Source organism: Melanostigma gelatinosum (genome assembly GCF_949748355.1).
Source record: "Melanostigma gelatinosum genome assembly, chromosome: 15".
NCBI lineage: Eukaryota > Metazoa > Chordata > Actinopteri > Perciformes > Zoarcidae > Melanostigma > Melanostigma gelatinosum.
Genome location: NC_136648.1, coordinates 22890999 through 22913531, shown reverse-complemented (window position 1 = coordinate 22913531; position 22533 = coordinate 22890999). Strand labels below are relative to the sequence as shown.

Here is a 22533-nt window from a genome sequence, read left to right as displayed (position 1 = left end):
CCCGGTATTATGGAGGGTAAAAAGAGGGTTATGGAGGACAAAAACACACCTTTTAAAATGTTTTTCCCTTTTTGTAACTGTAACTGTTCCATGCGCTCCAGTTCTGGTGTCCTCCAGACCCTTCAAGTGCCTTTGTTCCTTCAGCAATCTCAACAGAAAACAGACATTTACACCAACATCTCAAAAAAAAGTTTCTCCTGCTCCAATAACAGACACAGACCGTTGAAATGTTTTTTATGACATGCTATACTATGACTTTTTATGACATACTATACTATGACTTTTTATGACATACTATACTATGACTTTTTATGACATACTATACTATGACTTTTTATGACATACTATACGATGACTTTTTATGACATGCTATACTATGACTTTTTATGACATACTATACTATGACTTTTTATGACATGCTATACTATGACTTTTTATGACATACTATACTATGACTTTTTATGACATGCTATACTATGACTTTTTATGACATACTATATGATGACTTTTTATGACATACTATACGATGACTTTTTATGACATGCTATACTATGACTTTTTATGACATGCTATACTATGACTTTTTATGACATGCTATACTATGACTTTTTATGACATACTATACTATGACTTTTTATGACATGCTATACTATGACTTTTTATGACATACTATACTATGACTTTTTATGACATGCTATACTATGACTTTTTATGACATACTATATGATGACTTTTTATGACATACTATACGATGACTTTTTATGACATGCTATACTATGACTTTTTATGACATGCTATACTATGACTTTTTATGACATACTATATGATGACTTTTTATGACATACTATACGATGACTTTTTATGACATGCTATACTATGACTTTTTATGACATGCTATACTATGACTTTTTATGACATGCTATACTATGACTTTTTATGACATACTATACTATGACTTTTTATGACATGCTATACTATGACTTTTTATGACATGCTATACTATGACTTTTTATGACATACTATACTATGACTTTTTATGACATACTATACTATGACTTTTTATGACATACTATACGATGACTTTTTATGACATACTATACGATGACTTTTTATGACATGCTATACTATGACTTTTTATGACATACTACACGATGACTTTTTATGACATACTATACGATGACTTTTTATGACATGCTATACTATGACTTTTTATGACATGCTATACTATGACTTTTTATGACATACTATACTATGACTTTTTATGACATACTATACGATGACTTTTTATGACATACTATACTATGACTTTTTATGACATACTATACGATGACTTTTTATGACATACTATACGATGACTTTTTATGACATGCTATACTATGACTTTTTATGACATGCTATACTATGACTTTTTATGACATGCTATACTATGACTTTTTATGACATACTATACGATGACTTTTTATGACATACTATACTATGACTTTTTATGACATGCTATACTATGACTTTTTATGACATGCTATACTATGACTTTTTATGACATACTATACTATGACTTTTTATGACATACTATACGATGACTTTTTATGACATACTATACGATGACTTTTTATGACATGCTATACTATGACGTTTTATGACATACTATACGATGACTTTTTATGACATACTATACTATGACTTTTTATGACATACTATACTATGACTTTTTATGACATACTATACTATGACTTTTTATGACATACTATACGATGACTTTTTATGACATACTATACGATGACTTTTTATGACATGCTATACTATGACTTTTTATGACATACTATACTATGACTTTTTATGACATGCTATACTATGACTTTTTATGACATACTATACGATGACTTTTTATGACATGCTATACTATGACTTTTTATGACATACTATACTATGACTTTTTATGACATACTATACTATGACTTTTTATGACATACTATACGATGACTTTTTATGACATACTATACGATGACTTTTTATGACATGCTATACTATGACTTTTTATGACATACTATACTATGACTTTTTATGACATACTATACTATGACTTTTTATGACATGCTATACTATGACTTTTTATGACATGCTATACTATGACTTTTTATGACATACTACACTATGACTTTTTATGACATACTATACTATGACTTTTTATGACATACTATACTATGACTTTTTATGACATGCTATACTATGACTTTTTATGACATGCTATACTATGACTTTTTATGACATACTACACTATGACTTTTTATGACATACTATACTATGACTTTTTATGACATACTATACTATGACTTTTTATGACATGCTATACTATGACTTTTTATGACATACTATACTATGACTTTTTATGACATACTACACTATGACTTTTTATGACATACTATACTATGACTTTTTATGACATACTACACTATGACTTTTTATGACATACTATACTATGACTTTTTATGACATGCTATACTATGACTTTTTATGACATACTACACTATGACTTTTTATGACATACTATACTATGACTTTTTATGACATGCTATACTATGACTTTTTATGACATACTATACTATGACTTTTTATGACATATTACACTATGACTTTTTATGACATACTATACTATGACTTTTTATGACATACTATACTATGACTTTTTATGACATACTACACTATGACTTTTTATGACATGCTATACTATGACTTTTTATGACATGCTATACTATGACTTTTTATGACATACTATACTATGACTTTTTATGACATACTACACTATGACTTTTTATGACATGCTATACTATGACTTTTTATGACATGCTATACTATGACTTTTTATGACATATTACACTATGACTTTTTATGACATACTATACTATGACTTTTTATGACATGCTATACTATGACTTTTTATGACATACTATACTATGACTTTTTATGACATGCTATACAATGACTTTTTATGACATACTATACGATGACTTTTTATGACATGCTATACTATGACTTTTTATGACATGCTATACTATGACTTTTTATGACATGCTATACTATGACTTTTTATGACATACTATACGATGACTTTTTATGACATACTAGACGATGACTTTTTATGACATACTATACTATGACTTTTTATGACATACTATACGATGACTTTTTATGACATACTATACGATGACTTTTTATGACATGCTATACTATGACTTTTTATGACATACTATACTATGACTTTTTATGACATGCTATACTATGACTTTTTATGACATACTATACGATGACTTTTTATGACATGCTATACTATGACTTTTTATGACATACTATACTATGACTTTTTATGACATACTATACTATGACTTTTTATGACATACTATACGATGACTTTTTATGACATACTATACGATGACTTTTTATGACATGCTATACTATGACTTTTTATGACATACTATACTATGACTTTTTATGACATACTATACTATGACTTTTTATGACATGCTATACTATGACTTTTTATGACATGCTATACTATGACTTTTTATGACATACTACACTATGACTTTTTATGACATACTATACTATGACTTTTTATGACATACTATACTATGACTTTTTATGACATGCTATACTATGACTTTTTATGACATGCTATACTATGACTTTTTATGACATACTACACTATGACTTTTTATGACATACTATACTATGACTTTTTATGACATACTATACTATGACTTTTTATGACATGCTATACTATGACTTTTTATGACATACTATACTATGACTTTTTATGACATATTACACTATGACTTTTTATGACATACTATACTATGACTTTTTATGACATGCTATACTATGACTTTTTATGACATACTATACTATGACTTTTTATGACATGCTATACAATGACTTTTTATGACATACTATACGATGACTTTTTATGACATGCTATACTATGACTTTTTATGACATGCTATACTATGACTTTTTATGACATGCTATACTATGACTTTTTATGACATACTATACGATGACTTTTTATGACATACTAGACGATGACTTTTTATGACATACTATACTATGACTTTTTATGACATACTATACGATGACTTTTTATGACATACTATACGATGACTTTTTATGACATGCTATACTATGACTTTTTATGACATACTATACTATGACTTTTTATGACATGCTATACTATGACTTTTTATGACATACTATACGATGACTTTTTATGACATGCTATACTATGACTTTTTATGACATACTATACTATGACTTTTTATGACATACTATACTATGACTTTTTATGACATACTATACGATGACTTTTTATGACATACTATACGATGACTTTTTATGACATGCTATACTATGACTTTTTATGACATACTATACTATGACTTTTTATGACATACTATACTATGACTTTTTATGACATGCTATACTATGACTTTTTATGACATGCTATACTATGACTTTTTATGACATACTACACTATGACTTTTTATGACATACTATACTATGACTTTTTATGACATACTATACTATGACTTTTTATGACATGCTATACTATGACTTTTTATGACATGCTATACTATGACTTTTTATGACATACTACACTATGACTTTTTATGACATACTATACTATGACTTTTTATGACATACTATACTATGACTTTTTATGACATGCTATACTATGACTTTTTATGACATACTATACTATGACTTTTTATGACATACTACACTATGACTTTTTATGACATACTATACTATGACTTTTTATGACATACTACACTATGACTTTTTATGACATACTATACTATGACTTTTTATGACATGCTATACTATGACTTTTTATGACATACTACACTATGACTTTTTATGACATACTATACTATGACTTTTTATGACATGCTATACTATGACTTTTTATGACATACTATACTATGACTTTTTATGACATATTACACTATGACTTTTTATGACATACTATACTATGACTTTTTATGACATACTATACTATGACTTTTTATGACATACTACACTATGACTTTTTATGACATGCTATACTATGACTTTTTATGACATGCTATACTATGACTTTTTATGACATACTATACTATGACTTTTTATGACATACTACACTATGACTTTTTATGACATGCTATACTATGACTTTTTATGACATGCTATACTATGACTTTTTATGACATATTACACTATGACTTTTTATGACATACTATACTATGACTTTTTATGACATGCTATACTATGACTTTTTATGACATACTATACTATGACTTTTTATGACATGCTATACAATGACTTTTTATGACATACTATACGATGACTTTTTATGACATGCTATACTATGACTTTTTATGACATGCTATACTATGACTTTTTATGACATGCTATACTATGACTTTTTATGACATACTATACGATGACTTTTTATGACATACTAGACGATGACTTTTTATGACATACTATACTATGACTTTTTATGACATACTATACGATGACTTTTTATGACATACTATACGATGACTTTTTATGCCATACTATACGATGACTTTTTATGACATGCTATACTATGACTTTTTATGACATACTATACTATGACTTTTTATGACATACTATACTATGACTTTTTATGACATACTATACTATGACTTTTTATGACATACTATACTATGACTTTTTATGACATGCTATACTATGACTTTTTATGACATACTATACTATGACTTTTTATGACATACTATACTATGACTTTTTATGACATGCTATACTATGACTTTTTATGACATACTATACTATGACTTTTTATGACATACTATACTATGACTTTTTATGACATACTATACGATGACTTTTTATGACATACTATACGATGACTTTTTATGACATGCTATACTATGACTTTTTATGACATACTACACGATGACTTTTTATGACATACTATACGATGACTTTTTATGACATGCTATACTATGACTTTTTATGACATGCTATACTATGACTTTTTATGACATACTATACTATGACTTTTTATGACATACTATACGATGACTTTTTATGACATACTATACTATGACTTTTTATGACATACTATACGATGACTTTTTATGACATACTATACGATGACTTTTTATGACATGCTATACTATGACTTTTTATGACATGCTATACTATGACTTTTTATGACATACTATACTATGACTTTTTATGACATACTATACGATGACTTTTTATGACATACTATACGATGACTTTTTATGACATACTATACTATGACTTTTTATGACATACTATACTATGACTTTTTATGACATGCTATACTATGACTTTTTATGACATACTATACGATGACTTTTTATGACATACTATACGATGACTTTTTATGACATGCTATACCATGACTTTTTATGACATGCTATACTATGACTTTTTATGACATACTACACTATGACTTTTTATGACATACTATACTATGACTTTTTATGACATACTATACTATGACTTTTTATGACATGCTATACTATGACTTTTTATGACATGCTATACTATGACTTTTTATGACATACTACACTATGACTTTTTATGACATACTATACTATGACTTTTTATGACATGCTATACTATGACTTTTTATGACATACTATACTATGACTTTTTATGACATACTATACTATGACTTTTTATGACATGCTATACTATGACTTTTATGACATATTACACTATGACTTTTTATGACATACTATACTATGACTTTTTATGACATGCTATACTATGACTTTTTATGACATACTATACTATGACTTTTTATGACATGCTATACGATGACTTTTTATGACATGCTATACTATGACTTTTTATGACATACTATACTATGACTTTTTATGACATGCTATACTATGACTTTTTATGACATACTATACGATGACTTTTTATGACATACTAGACGATGACTTTTTATGACATGCTATACTATGACTTTTTATGACATACTATACGATGACTTTTTATGATATACTATACTATGACTTTTTATGACATACTATACTATGACTTTTTATGACATACTATACGATGACTTTTTATGACATGCTATACTATGACTTTTTATGACATACTATACGATGACTTTTTATGACATGCTATACTATGACTTTTTATGACATACTATACGATGACTTTTTATGACATGCTATACTATGACTTTTTATGACATGCTATACTGTGACTTTTTATGACATGCTATACTGTGACTTTTTATGACATGCTATACTATGACTTTTTATGACATGCTATACGATGACTTTTTATGACATACTATACTATGACTTTTTATGACATGCTATACTGTGACTTTTTATGACATACTATACTATGACTTTTTATGACATGCTATACTATGACTTTTTATGACATGCTATACTGTGACTTTTTATGACATGCTATACTATGACTTTTTATGACATACTATACTATGACTTTTTATGACATACTACACTATGACTTTTTATGACATGCTATACTATGACTTTTTATGACATGCTATACTATGACTTTTTATGACATGCTATACTATGACTTTTTATGACATACTATACTATGACTTTTTATGACATGCTATACTATGACGTTTTATGACATACTATACGATGACTTTTTATGACATACTATACTATGACTTTTTATGACATACTATACTATGACTTTTTATGACATACTATACTATGACTTTTTATGACATACTATACAATGACTTTTTATGACATACTATACGATGACTTTTTATGACATGCTATACTATGACTTTTTATGACATACTATACTATGACTTTTTATGACATGCTATACTATGACTTTTTATGACATACTATACGATGACTTTTATGACATGCTATACTATGACTTTTTATGACATACTATACTATGACTTTTTATGACATACTATACTATGACTTTTTATGACATACTATACGATGACTTTTTATGACATACTATACGATGACTTTTTATGACATGCTATACTATGACTTTTTATGACATACTATACTATGACTTTTTATGACATGCTATACTATGACTTTTTATGACATACTATACGATGACTTTTTATGACATACTATACGATGACTTTTTATGACATACTATACTATGACTTTTTATGACATGCTATACTATGACTTTTTATGACATGCTATACTATGACTTTTTATGACATACTACACTATGACTTTTTATGACATACTATACTATGACTTTTTATGACATACTATACTATGACTTTTTATGACATGCTATACTATGACTTTTTATGACATACTATACTATGACTTTTTATGACATACTATACTATGACTTTTTATGACATGCTATACTATGACTTTTTATGACATGCTATACTATGACTTTTTATGACATACTACACTATGACTTTTTATGACATACTATACTATGACTTTTTATGACATGCTATACTATGACTTTTTATGACATACTATACTATGACTTTTTATGACATACTATACTATGACTTTTTATGACATGCTATACTATGACTTTTTATGACATATTACACTATGACTTTTTATGACATACTATACTATGACTTTTTATGACATACTATACTATGACTTTTTATGACATACTACACTATGACTTTTTATGACATGCTATACTATGACTTTTTATGACATGCTATACTATGACTTTTTATGACATACTATACTATGACTTTTTATGACATACTACACTATGACTTTTTATGACATGCTATACTATGACTTTTTATGACATGCTATACTATGACTTTTTATGACATATTACACTATGACTTTTTATGACATACTATACTATGACTTTTTATGACATGCTATACTATGACTTTTTATGACATACTATACTATGACTTTTTATGACATGCTATACGATGACTTTTTATGACATACTATACGATGACTTTTTATGACATGCTATACTATGACTTTTTATGACATGCTATACTATGACTTTTTATGACATGCTATACTATGACTTTTTATGACATACTATACGATGACTTTTTATGACATACTAGACGATGACTTTTTATGACATACTATACTATGACTTTTTATGACATACTATACGATGACTTTTTATGACATACTATACGATGACTTTTTATGCCATACTATACGATGACTTTTTATGACATGCTATACTATGACTTTTTATGACATACTATACTATGACTTTTTATGACATACTATACTATGACTTTTTATGACATACTATACTATGACTTTTTATGACATACTATACTATGACTTTTTATGACATGCTATACTATGACTTTTTATGACATACTATACTATGACTTTTTATGACATACTATACTATGACTTTTTATGACATGCTATACTATGACTTTTTATGACATACTATACTATGACTTTTTATGACATACTATACTATGACTTTTTATGACATACTATACGATGACTTTTTATGACATACTATACGATGACTTTTTATGACATGCTATACTATGACTTTTTATGACATACTACACGATGACTTTTTATGACATACTATACGATGACTTTTTATGACATGCTATACTATGACTTTTTATGACATGCTATACTATGACTTTTTATGACATACTATACTATGACTTTTTATGACATACTATACGATGACTTTTTATGACATACTATACTATGACTTTTTATGACATACTATACGATGACTTTTTATGACATGCTATACTATGACTTTTTATGACATACTATACTATGACTTTTTATGACATGCTATACTGTGACTTTTTATGACATACTATACGATGACTTTTTATGACATGCTATACTATGACTTTTTATGACATGCTATACTATGACTTTTTATGACATACTATACTATGACTTTTTATGACATACTATACGATGACTTTTTATGACATACTATACGATGACTTTTTATGACATACTATACTATGACTTTTTATGACATACTATACTATGACTTTTTATGACATGCTATACTGTGACTTTTTATGACATACTATACGATGACTTTTTATGACATACTATACTATGACTTTTTATGACATACTATACTATGACTTTTTATGACATGCTATACTATGACTTTTTATGACATGCTATACTATGACTTTTTATGACATGCTATACTGTGACTTTTTATGACATACTATACGATGACTTTTTATGACATGCTATACTATGACTTTTTATGACATGCTATACTATGACTTTTTATGACATACTATACTATGACTTTTTATGACATACTATACGATGACTTTTTATGACATACTATACGATGACTTTTTATGACATACTATACTATGACTTTTTATGACATACTATACTATGACTTTTTATGACATGCTATACTATGACTTTTTATGACATACTATACGATGACTTTTTATGACATACTATACGATGACTTTTTATGACATGCTATACTATGACTTTTTATGACATGCTATACTATGACTTTTTATGACATACTACACTATGACTTTTTATGACATACTATACTATGACTTTTTATGACATACTATACTATGACTTTTTATGACATGCTATACTATGACTTTTTATGACATGCTATACTATGACTTTTTATGACATACTACACTATGACTTTTTATGACATACTATACTATGACTTTTTATGACATGCTATACTATGACTTTTTATGACATACTATACTATGACTTTTTATGACATACTATACTATGACTTTTTATGACATGCTATACTATGACTTTTATGACATATTACACTATGACTTTTTATGACATACTATACTATGACTTTTTATGACATGCTATACTATGACTTTTTATGACATACTATACTATGACTTTTTATGACATACTATACTATGACTTTTTATGACATACTATACTATGACTTTTTATGACATACTATACTATGACTTTTTATGACATACTATATGATGACTTTTTATGACATACTATACTATGACTTTTTATGACATGCTATACGATGACTTTTTATGACATACTATACGATGACTTTTTATGACATGCTATACTATGACTTTTTATGACATACTATACTATGACTTTTTATGACATGCTATACTATGACTTTTTATGACATACTATACGATGACTTTTTATGACATACTAAACGATGACTTTTTATGACATGCTATACTATGACTTTTTATGACATACTATACGATGACTTTTTATGACATACTATACTATGACTTTTTATGACATACTATACTATGACTTTTTATGACATACTATACGATGACTTTTTATGACATGCTATACTATGACTTTTTATGACATACTATACGATGACTTTTTATGACATGCTATACTATGACTTTTTATGACATACTATACGATGACTTTTTATGACATGCTATACTATGACTTTTTATGACATGCTATACTGTGACTTTTTATGACATGCTATACTGTGACTTTTTATGACATGCTATACTATGACTTTTTATGACATACTATACTATGACTTTTTATGACATGCTATACGATGACTTTTTATGACATACTATACTATGACTTTTTATGACATGCTATACTATGACTTTTTATGACATGCTATACGATGACTTTTTATGACATACTATACTATGACTTTTTATGACATGCTATACTGTGACTTTTTATGACATACTATACTATGACTTTTTATGACATGCTATACTATGACTTTTTATGACATGCTATACTGTGACTTTTTATGACATACTACACTATGACTTTTTATGACATGCTATACGATGACTTTTTATGACATACTATACTATGACTTTTTATGACATGCTATACTGTGACTTTTTATGACATACTACACTATGACTTTTTATGACATGCTATACTGTGACTTTTTATGACATACTATACTATGACTTTTTATGACATACTATACTATGACTTTTTATGACATGCTATACTGTGACTTTTTATGACATACTACACTATGACTTTTTATGACATGCTATACTATGACTTTTTATGACATGGAGTCCCTGTTTATGTCCTTATGGTTTACAATAAATGGATGAAAAAGATCCTGCTTGGTATGGACATTTTCTCCCAGGAAATAACTAATTGAACCATGAAACCAACTTGCAGTTAAAATAAAATAAAAGTCCAAGTCCTAGAGAGTAAGTTCTCTTAGAGAGTAAGAAAGCTGCACCCCCAACTGTTCTCATATCATTTTGGTAGTAAGTATGTGCGCAGTTTATTCATACTCTGGGTGTGATGGATATAAATAAACCTTTTGTTTGATAGACTGCCTGCCCACTCTGCATGGCGGACCACACAAACAGTATCTGAGCCTGTTTACTGACCACAGCATCCGACGCACTTCGAACCTGATAGCAGCAGAGAAGATAAGGCTCACTTTTATAGAATCAAATGAGTCATGGGGAGAAAATAACCACCACGGCTAGACAAAAAACTTAAACTGATACGAGTGTTACTCCTGTTTATTCTCTCTGTCATCATTTGGCTGCTATATATCCCACAGTGTGGTTTTATAATGTATATCAGAGTAAATTACTGTTATATTGTGAAAGGTATAGCTGTGATGGATAAGAAACAAATATTGTTATTGCATCACAGATTGGACACATCTTTATCATTTTTAGTGAAAAACAAACAATCTGATGTAAGAATCATGAATCATAAGGTCCCCCGGGATAAATAAAGGGCGACCTTTTTTTCTTTGAAAAATGTGAACACTGTGTGAGTCTGTTCTTTTTTTTTACATTTTTTAAATCAGGCTCTGTTTTTCACTTCTCTACCACGACAGCGAGCGAGACTTCTTTTTCAGGTCACTCATGTGACGATATTCATCATTATCCCGATAATGAAAAATTCGCCACGATCAACTTATTGTGAGGGCTTCTTATCGCAACCGAGATAAAAATCCTACATCGTCCCATCCCTCCTATTCAGCACTGATTTTGTAAGTGCAGTAAGTAATGAGTCATTGTATTCTGTCATTAAAACTGAATTCTGTCAGACTTATTTTTCTCTTTTGTTGGGAATGAACACAAGGCCTCCGGCATGTCCACCAACGTCCTTCCTCTATGGCCCTCCGCTTTGGAACATGTTCAGCAGCAGGACAGGGTGGAGCAGATCAGACAGCAGCTGCTTGTGTTTTCAGTCAGTGGAGGATTAGAGGTGTGATCCTACAGCTGACAGACCCTCTGGATTCCTGGACGCCACACAGACCCCAGGCCCTTTAATGGGCCGCACTGGAAGGGGTCTGAGTAGGGGCACTACATCCTCCTTCATTCAGCCGACAGCACCAACACAATTAAGGGTCTGCAAGACTTGTTCACACAAAGCAAGGAAGGTGAGCGACAGTGAGTTGGTTTTAACTTCATCAAACAGATGAAATTGAAATATTCTTGGCAGAGGTACAATGACAGCTAGGCCCAAGACACTTGCTGTGCTGTAGGTTATTACTGTTCTCTTGTAATGTTAGAACAAATCAATGACATGGTTCTTTGTTATGTTGTCGTTTAGTAGTATACATCTTGTTTTTGTTCCCTGTTAAGGAATCTTTTCATCTTTATTGAAAACTCTATGAAGATGAAAATATTGTTCCCATCAAAATTTGAACTGCAGAACACAAGATGTCTTCTCCTTCACTGAATGTGACCTGAGAACGTTTCCACATCACATGTTGTGTATTTCACCAGGATTGGCTTCCACACAGGTTGCCTTCACTCGAGCCACGAGCTGGTAACAGCACCTTTAAGTTCTTAACTTTAAGTTCTTAACTGAGGCATACTATAATTGGGGGTGGATTTTATAGAAATCACAAAAGTACAAAAGCAAAAGTAATGTGCTTTCTCAAAACAAAAATAAATAAATCAATAAAATCAGCGGTTTAAGTTAAAAGATCCACTATTGCAAAGCTTAAACATGAACCACTTCTTAGATATTCTACGGAAAAGGATATTTTCCTGATCCCAGTGGTGTCACGTTTGCTATGAGTTGAACTTCCTGGAGTTCTGGTTAACTTTGTTGACAGGTAAAATACGGTAGTTCACAGCTTCTCTATTTTTGCCCATAACTTCAATGCTAGGTCTATAGAATGGCTAACAACTTGTCATTTTCTTTATCAGGTTAACTTTAAACACCAACATATGTTTGAATTAGAATCGTAACAGAATAGTAAACCATTTAAATATACCCAAGACTGTTGACGGTGAATTAATATACTCCTTGACATTGTACTATTGCAGATAATATATTTTTTTAATTGAGGCCGGTCATGAGAATATATTCAAAAAGCTCCCTCAGAGAAATGACTTTGTGTGATGCTGGTCACATGATTTTGGAACAAACCCTTTTTAGTTGCAGGGGGATCTTCAGTTAGTAACATTCATAAACTGATATTTAATTATTTTAAATGGGGTACACCATTTAAGTATTTAGAATTTTTAAATTAATGGATCATGCTAACTTTAATGACTTTCATCATGATTTTGACTCATTTGAAAAATGGACATTGCAAAAATTGTTAATTAAGGAACATCTCGACAATGTCAAGCTAACTGAAACAGTGTGCACAAAATATGTTTCTGGTTTTATAATATACTGTCCCTTAATACAGTAAAATATGGTATTTATGAAGGAAATAGTAGAAAAAATATAATTATCATCAGTGATATGGTTGTAGAGAAGCGGTTTCTTTTATTATGAATGGCTGTGACCTCAGCCCATTGACAACCTGTGAACCAGTTGTTCCAGACGGTATATCGTCGATAAAGTCGACAAATAAAGGGCCCTATAGGATTCTGACGTGTTTTCAATAAACTCTACCAGATGTTTGTAAGGAGCTCTGTGTTGAATGTTTCCAGTAAATCATGTACAACGGTTCACCGTCGTTCTCTCGGCTTCAATGGCAATTACACCGGACTGCATGACTATTGCTTGGCATATCCAATACTCTCATGTACTGCAGCTTCTCCATGACATTACAACATGAACGCAGAAAAAGAGAGTAGTCTTTGTAATGCATTCACATCCTCTGCGTTTTATTGAAGGCCAATCCCAAGCATTGTCCATATATCCAGTAGCAAATGTGTACTCATTGCCAAAGTGTTCTTGCAGCAGGCGTTTTGCTTGAGCATTGCCATAATCAGGAGCCATAAGCTGGCAGCTACGCACCAGTTCCCCGGGCTGCCCTCTAGTGAACTCTTCCAGGTAATACAAGCAATCACCTCTGATGACCTTTTCCTCCACTCCTTGCTCAATGCTCTTTTGAAGGAAATGTACTGAAGAGGATCCTAAAAAGGGATTAGCTTTAATAACATGAAATAAATGTGTTGGACAAGGGCTGCTGTCATTTCATTTTGCACCTTTCCATTATGGGGTAAATGTCTCCGAGTTGCCTTTCATTCACTGAACCGGGACAGTTCCTAAAGTTGTGATGGTGACTCTGCATTTCTGAATCAGTCCACTGCTCTGTGGTCCAGATGTCCATTGTTGACCAGCCATATGAGGCAGCACAGGCTCTGGGTCACTGGCTGGCTCTGACTAGTCCTTACTTTGCTGTGTTTTGCTCTGATTTTGCCATTGGACTGAGACCATTTGAAGTTGCTACCTTTCTCTTTTCCTTGTCCAGGCAGGAGTTCATTGCATTTGACGCTACTTTGGGAAAACAATGTAAGCAGCGGATGCAGCATAGCTTCAGGCTCAAGTTGTTCTCTTCTCCTCTTCAGCTGCTCTCGTTCCTTCAATGCATGCTTTTCCTTTAAAGCTGCTCCATGAGCAATGCGCTGTTACTTGACTGTTTGCACGTAACGTTTGAAACACTGTCCTCTGGCTTAATGCCATCATCATCATTATCAGAATATGCTCCCCAGCTTTCAGACATTAGAATCAAATGTATCATTAAACATCATTTTTGCTTTGAAAAATCTGTATCCCGGTGCCAGAGGCTACATCATAGAAATGAGCTAAACATACTTCACGCTTGCCGCCCTGATGATCTTGGTGAATGAGCAGCTCCTGGTGTCTTTACAGTGGAGGATGTTCTTGATCTACAGCATTAGCAGGCATCCGCATCCTCTCACTATTCAATATGATCCTTTACAGTCTTCCATTGGAGTCATATTGTGATGAAATCCAAGAGAGATATCGTGATACACAATTATGTTGATAACAAGAACATAGTAACTCAAATTTCTCAGAGAATCTGAAGAGACAAATGTAATTTAAAGATTGCTGTATCTTCTCCACATTATTGCTCAGTTCAATGCGATTACCAAACTGGATGGCAACATCTCAGTCACAAGCTTCTCCAACCTTTAAGCTCCATTACCCAGAATACAACAGTGGATCGTCCTCTCTGGTTCCCCTGCCTGCCTTGACAACGCTATCCATTCCCTGCCACGCTTACACCGCGGTCTGCCTGCCCTGTAAAATAAACCTTTTCACTTTATTTGAATCTTGTTTGTGTCTACGTTTGTGTCTGCCACACCACCCCTTAACTTGACTTAGCTGTCTGCAAATAACGTCTGAATATAAAACCACCCGGCTGGAAAACACACCGCTACCCAGGGAAGCTTGTTGTGTGGTAATAAAGGGAATGTACTCAGTCAATGTGAAAGGTCCAATGAGGTCGATGTGTTTACTGTGACACAATTGTCAATAGATTTTAGTTTTAAGGTCACTTTCACACCTGCAGTTTGGATCATTTAGTTTGGACCAAAGTTAAGCTAACAGGCCATTGCTCTTTAGCAGAGGTGGAAACAAGTATTCAGATCCTTTGCTGAAGTAAAAGTACTAATTCCACAATGTAGAAATACTCCATTACAAGTAAAAATCCTCAAATCAGAGTCCTACGTAAGTAAAAGAACATTAGTCACATCCGTTTGTTGTATTAGCATCAAAAGTAAGTTATGCAATGTCATTATATTTAACATTATTTACATTTTATTGCTGATGCATCAGATCACCATTTTACAGGTGGAGCTAGTTTTAACTACTTTATATACAGTTAAGTAGTGTTTTTATTTTATGTAAAATGATCTCAAAAGCTCTTAGGAATTATATATGTTAAATAAATGTAAGGTGGCAAAAATAGCTCTCTTTACAGGGGGGTTAAAGTACACTGTAGGGTGGACTTGTATTGGCCTTTGGTGCGAGCACATTCATTAACTGTAGAGAAAGGGTTTGTGTCCGTGAATGTTTTTTGTACCGTTTAGGTGAAGGTAAATACTTCCGAACACAAGTACTGTACCACAAGAGCATAATCTGTCTCACCAGAGTTCTGTGGAATATGATGTCATTCCAGAACACAGATTAAAGCTTCATTGTATCAGTCCACAAGTCAAGACCTTCTGTCACTTCTAACTGTCTTTTCAAAAACTAGTTTGATTACTAAATGTGCGAGAAGTCCAGCTTCATTCCTCTTCTAACATGAACTTTCAAGTCGTCAGAGAAAGCCAGCTCTCCTCCAAGTCTTTGGACTACTTAGTTCTGGGTCGTGCTCAGAGGATAACATCCGGCCAAGTGTTGCAGCATCCTTTTGCTACAATTGCTCTGGCAAAAAGAAAGAGGGCTTTTGCTGACGTTTCACGAAGACGCAAACGCAGCCCAGACAGCACTTCCCCCGAAAGGAAGAAGAGGAAGATTACTAGAGATACAACTAGTTTAAAAAGACCGCATGGAGAAATCTCTCAAGATATCGAAATGATCCCAGAGATCTCCTGCCCTGTGATGAAGAAGAGGAAGATCGATAATGTCACTTAAAAATATTTTCTCATTTTTCCCTTTAGGTTCTTTTAATAAATTATGATTTTCCATTTGTCAAGTATTTCATTCACATAGTATACAAAAATAAGCTTTACCATGTGGATATTTCATATAGACTGGTCTGAGCCTGCGTTTGGGTCTGTCACCACACCCTGTGACACGTACAGCTACAAAAAGAGGCAACACAACTAACCAAGAGGCACAAAACAACAACAAAGTGACATAAAGAGGACCACAAATCAACTAGAAAACAACTCAAAACTACCACAAAGAGGCAAAAAATAACGAAGAGACTCACAGCTACAGACAGATGCGTAACAACTACAAATAGGCACAAAACATCAACAAGAGGTTAAACAAATATAAAGTCTGCGTGACTTATGAGGAGATGTGGTGGGGGCTTTTGCATGTCTGTGTCCAGGGGCCCATTGTCTCAAAATCTGCACATGAGTTGGATCTATTGCAGAACTATATGTATCGTGTGTATTATATTACATTGCCCAGCAGAAGTGTTTCTATTTGTCTGGTCACTGTGTGAACGTTGTTATTTATAGCCTTTGTAACTGAAGTCTTTGCCATGATATGAGAGACAGTGTGGTGATATCTGAGCAGGACAGTAAATGTGGACTGTGTGTGCGTGTGTGTGTGTGTGTGTGTGTTACTATACACTGATTGACAGGGACAGATTGCTGCAACAGCTGAGTCTCAGCCCAGATACAGTACAAAGGTTATTGCTAATAATACACTTGAAAACACACGTACACACACACTAAATCTGACTCATTGCATCTAATTTCAAATCATTGTTGACACATAATTTGTGACTTATCCGTAACACTGGTTCTGTTGCCGCTGCTCAACTTACTCTCAACCTCTGACTCTGCTGACAATGGAGACTAAATGAGTCAGAAACCTTGCGAAATCCATATTAACACCAAGGAACCCATGTCATTGGTTCAACCTCTCCATACCCTTCAGTCATCTCAGTAGGAGCAATGTGACACCTTCAAGGCCCAGGAGGCATTCGACAGGGCGAGAACATGCTCTGTGTGTTGGAGAGAGGGTGGTGCGTGAGTGACAGAGAAGAGCGGAGAAGACACAGTTACAGCGGAGATAATTCGATCAGTGGAGGTATTACTCCTGCAACCATTGGACGTCTCTCGGGGTAACGCAGCGGTATTACATTTCTGCAGAAGTTATCCAGAGGTGGCCAGTGACAATCACAGCAGGACAAGAGGAAAAACAGGGCAGGAGACACGTGGGGAAACCCGCTCTACAAGGTCAGAGAAGAGAAAAGCTCAACTAGTCTTTCTGCAGCGGCAAGAAAAACCAGCAGAGCGACCGTTGGATGGTTTGGTTGCATTGTTCAGCTTAACTCCTGTGCGCTGAAGCTACTAGGAGCTACAAGCAGTACCGAGTCAGGAGGAGTGCCTACCGGACTAAAAAGTGTCATGGTGGGGTTTCACAGGGTGCACGTATTTGCAGTCTGTGGAATGCTAGGGGCTAGCTGTCGTTTCATTCATGTTGTACAGCACACTCTACGGATGGCGAACACCAGCAGTTAATACCAGTGGACTTCAACTTTGTTTTACTACACAGTCAGCTTTTTGGGGATTTTTGGATCTGGGTTTGTTGTCCATCAATGCACCAATGGATCCACTCTCAAGCTTTGAATAATATAGTTTGTTTAGACTTATTCCAACCAGACTTTTGGACTTCTTAGAATTGTTCTGTTACGCAATAGAAGTAGTCCACATCATCCACGAAGTGCATTCTATACAGGATTACAGATGTATCGCATGAAACAGTGCATGCTATTTACTCTTAGGTGGATAATCTACACAAACTCGCTGCTGCATCCAAAGCCAGCGGCAGTCCACTTTCATACAGTAATATTAAGCTAAATTGAGATTTGGTTCTGGGTCCAGATGTTCCTCAACACAGTGCTGGTGGTCCTGACGGACCTGGCGGCTTTGCTCCTGGGTAACACCGTCTTCCGGAAGCACTTCCACCTGTTGCTGTCAGTGGTGGTGATGATCGGCCCGGCACTGAGCCTCTGGGTCTCCCAGCACAGCATCTTTGCCAAGAGAAGCCACTTCCTCTACAGGTGAGGCTGACTTCCTCTTTACTTCCTGACCACTTGTATTCTGTAATTTCTGTTTGCAAAGACTGAATTCGTTATTGTTTTTTAACTGGAGACACTTCATGTGTTATTTGGACTTTTTTCCCCACTGCAGTGCCTTACCTTCTATCACAAGTAAATACAGTCGATATTGAGGTTAATTCCGCACACTGACGTTTTTTACTTTGACTAAGTTTACTTTTACAGTATGAATGCACTGCATACTCAATTTACTTGAGATTACATGTTTGTAGTATGAATTAGTACACAGCATAACTTCTAAAATGGCTACATTTTTACTTACTGACTTCTACAGAGAGTTGGTAAAGTGAAAACTCTCTCTGGTAAATTCTTGATTTTAATATGATTTTAAACTGAATTAAGACCGATAACTGAAGTACAATAGATTATTTCTGATAAGTGGAATCCTGGCCTTCTATTGTCAGGCTGCTATGTGGAGTATTTTCTACTCCTCAATATGTTATTTGTTCAAATGAATTGCACATTATTAAACATGTGAGACTTCCGTGATAGACAACGGCTCTCTGTGTTTCTTATCATTAGGAATAAAAAAATGTATATTTTTTGTGTCACCACCGCCACATTTTTTTGCCAGTGCCCTCTGGTCGCAACGCCAACCTGTGTATGACCTGTGTCTCATACGAATGAGAGAAAACTTTCTTGCCAGTCTGGTCTCAGTGTTCTTCGACTCAGTGGGTGTGTGCTCATGACCAACTAGCTCCTCGCGTCAAGGGCTGTGGGTTCATGAATGACTCCTTCTTCAGCTTTGGGGGTGCACGCTGAACAAGAGTCAATACAACTACACCACTTTCTCAGTTATGTCCTGATGTTTAACTACTGTCATAATCAAATCTAATTCATCCCATCACGTCTGGCATCCTCGGGTCTAAAACATCTCTCCTCTCTTTCTTCCAGGATCTTCCTGCGCTCCGGTTGGGGCTGGACCTGCATCTTTGTCGGCTCCTTTGTCTTCCTCCTCTCCTTCTCCGTCCGTCGCTCCCTCTCTCTCTCCGTCCGTCACCTCTCCAGGCTTGGGGTGGCTGGTGGGTTGTGGCTTGGTTTCTGTAAACTCCTGGATCTTCTGGAGAACACCACAGGAAGCTGCTACGAACCTTTACTCGCCGGCCCAGAGGTCGCCAACGGGCAGCCTCTGTTGGTGCTGCGAGAAGGGGAGAGTAAGTCAGAATGCCTCAAAGCTGGGATGCTGTGGAGGGGGTATGAAGTTTCAGAAGATGTCTTCCTCCTCTGTCTCTGCTGCCTACTGCTGGCTGAGGAAACAGCCGTGTTTGGCCCTTATCTGAGCCTGGGTGGGATCTCAGGTGCCCCTCTGAGGATCCTCTTCCTCTTTTGTGTTCTCCTGCTCTGGCTCTGGCTCTTTCTGCTGCTCTGTCTCTTAGCTTACTTCCCTCAGTTCCCCACTCAGCTACTAGGGGGCGCTCTGGGATGTCTGAGCTGGAGGGGACTGTACCAGGGTTGGTATCGCCAGGGGCCCAGCTGGTACTGTCCCGGGAGGCCTGGACTGGGATTGCTCAACACCAAGACTAGCAGCACTGAAGCGGAGGAGGCACAACAGAACCATGATCACTGCAATTAACTGAAACTTAACAATGACACAGCTGTATAAAAAAATGAGGTCTGCGTGGTTGTTTGGAGACGACTGAGATGGACATTTGTGTTTGTTGTCCGCTTTTAGCAGTAAGACCAGATATCCTGATGAAACTTGGAACGACTTGGAACGACTTTAAAGATGTCTAGCCTCTTTTTGTTGTTGTTTTGTGTCTCTTTGAAGTTGTATTGCCTCTTTTTGTTGTTGTTTTGTGTCTCTTTGAAGTTGTATTGCCTCTTTTTGTTGTTGTTTTGTGTCTCTTTGAAGTTGTATTGCCTCTTTTTGTTGTTGTTTTGTGTCTCTTTGAAGTTGTATTGCCTCTTTACATGGTGATTGTGTCTCTTTGTGGTTGTTTTGCCCCTTTTTAAAGTCATTTTGCGTTTCTTTGTGGTATCTGTGTTTTGCGTGTTCCTAGTCTTTTTGTGTCTCTTTGTAGTTATTTTGTGTTTCATGGTGGTAATTTTGAGTCTCTTTGAGTGACATTTTGTAGCTGAACACCAGGGCCTGTGCCCAATGGGCGCATTCAGTAATCCATCCATGACAGTATATGATTCTCCACTATATGATTCTCCACAAGACAGGAATTCAGGACAAGAGACGGTTGCCATTAAGATAGAAGCTGGAAATATTTCAGAGACCCAGTCTAAACCACAGCTTGTTTATAATACAATAATACAAATGACTTCCTGAGTAGTTTTGATGGATATTTGACAAGATAATTAACAACGAAATCAATTCAACAATTAAAAATGCAATAAATGGAGAGCTTGTGTAATGAACCACTCTAGTTCTGTGAAGCTTTTGAAACTAGTAGTGTGGTTGACGGATGCTGTCAAACACCCATGTGTTTCTCTATCGGTGTCGTATTTTGCACGAGTACACGTTTAATACACTGTGTAAAGCATCTGAACAGAAAAGTGAAATGTTTGGTT

At 33.8% G+C, this 22533-nt stretch overlaps 1 protein-coding gene across 2 annotated transcripts in view; it reads left to right on the top strand.

Moving 5' to 3' along the window:
• fitm1l (fat storage inducing transmembrane protein 1, like) overlaps positions 1–21984 on the top strand; it is a 29987-nt gene extending 8003 nt beyond the window's left edge. Inside the window, exons 1-3 of one of the 2 annotated variants that reach the window (XM_079284346.1) lie at positions 18848–19132; positions 19781–19959; positions 20911–21984. In XM_079284346.1, coding sequence (XP_079140472.1) covers positions 19781–19959; positions 20911–21589 — 858 coding nt within the window. In that variant the 5' untranslated portion in view covers positions 18848–19132 and the 3' untranslated portion in view covers positions 21590–21984. Of the gene's footprint in view, positions 1–18847; positions 19133–19780; positions 19960–20910 lie in introns of those variants that run through there. The other variant, XM_079284345.1, reaches the window with a different exon arrangement.
• The last annotated feature ends 549 nt before the right edge of the window (positions 21985–22533 follow it).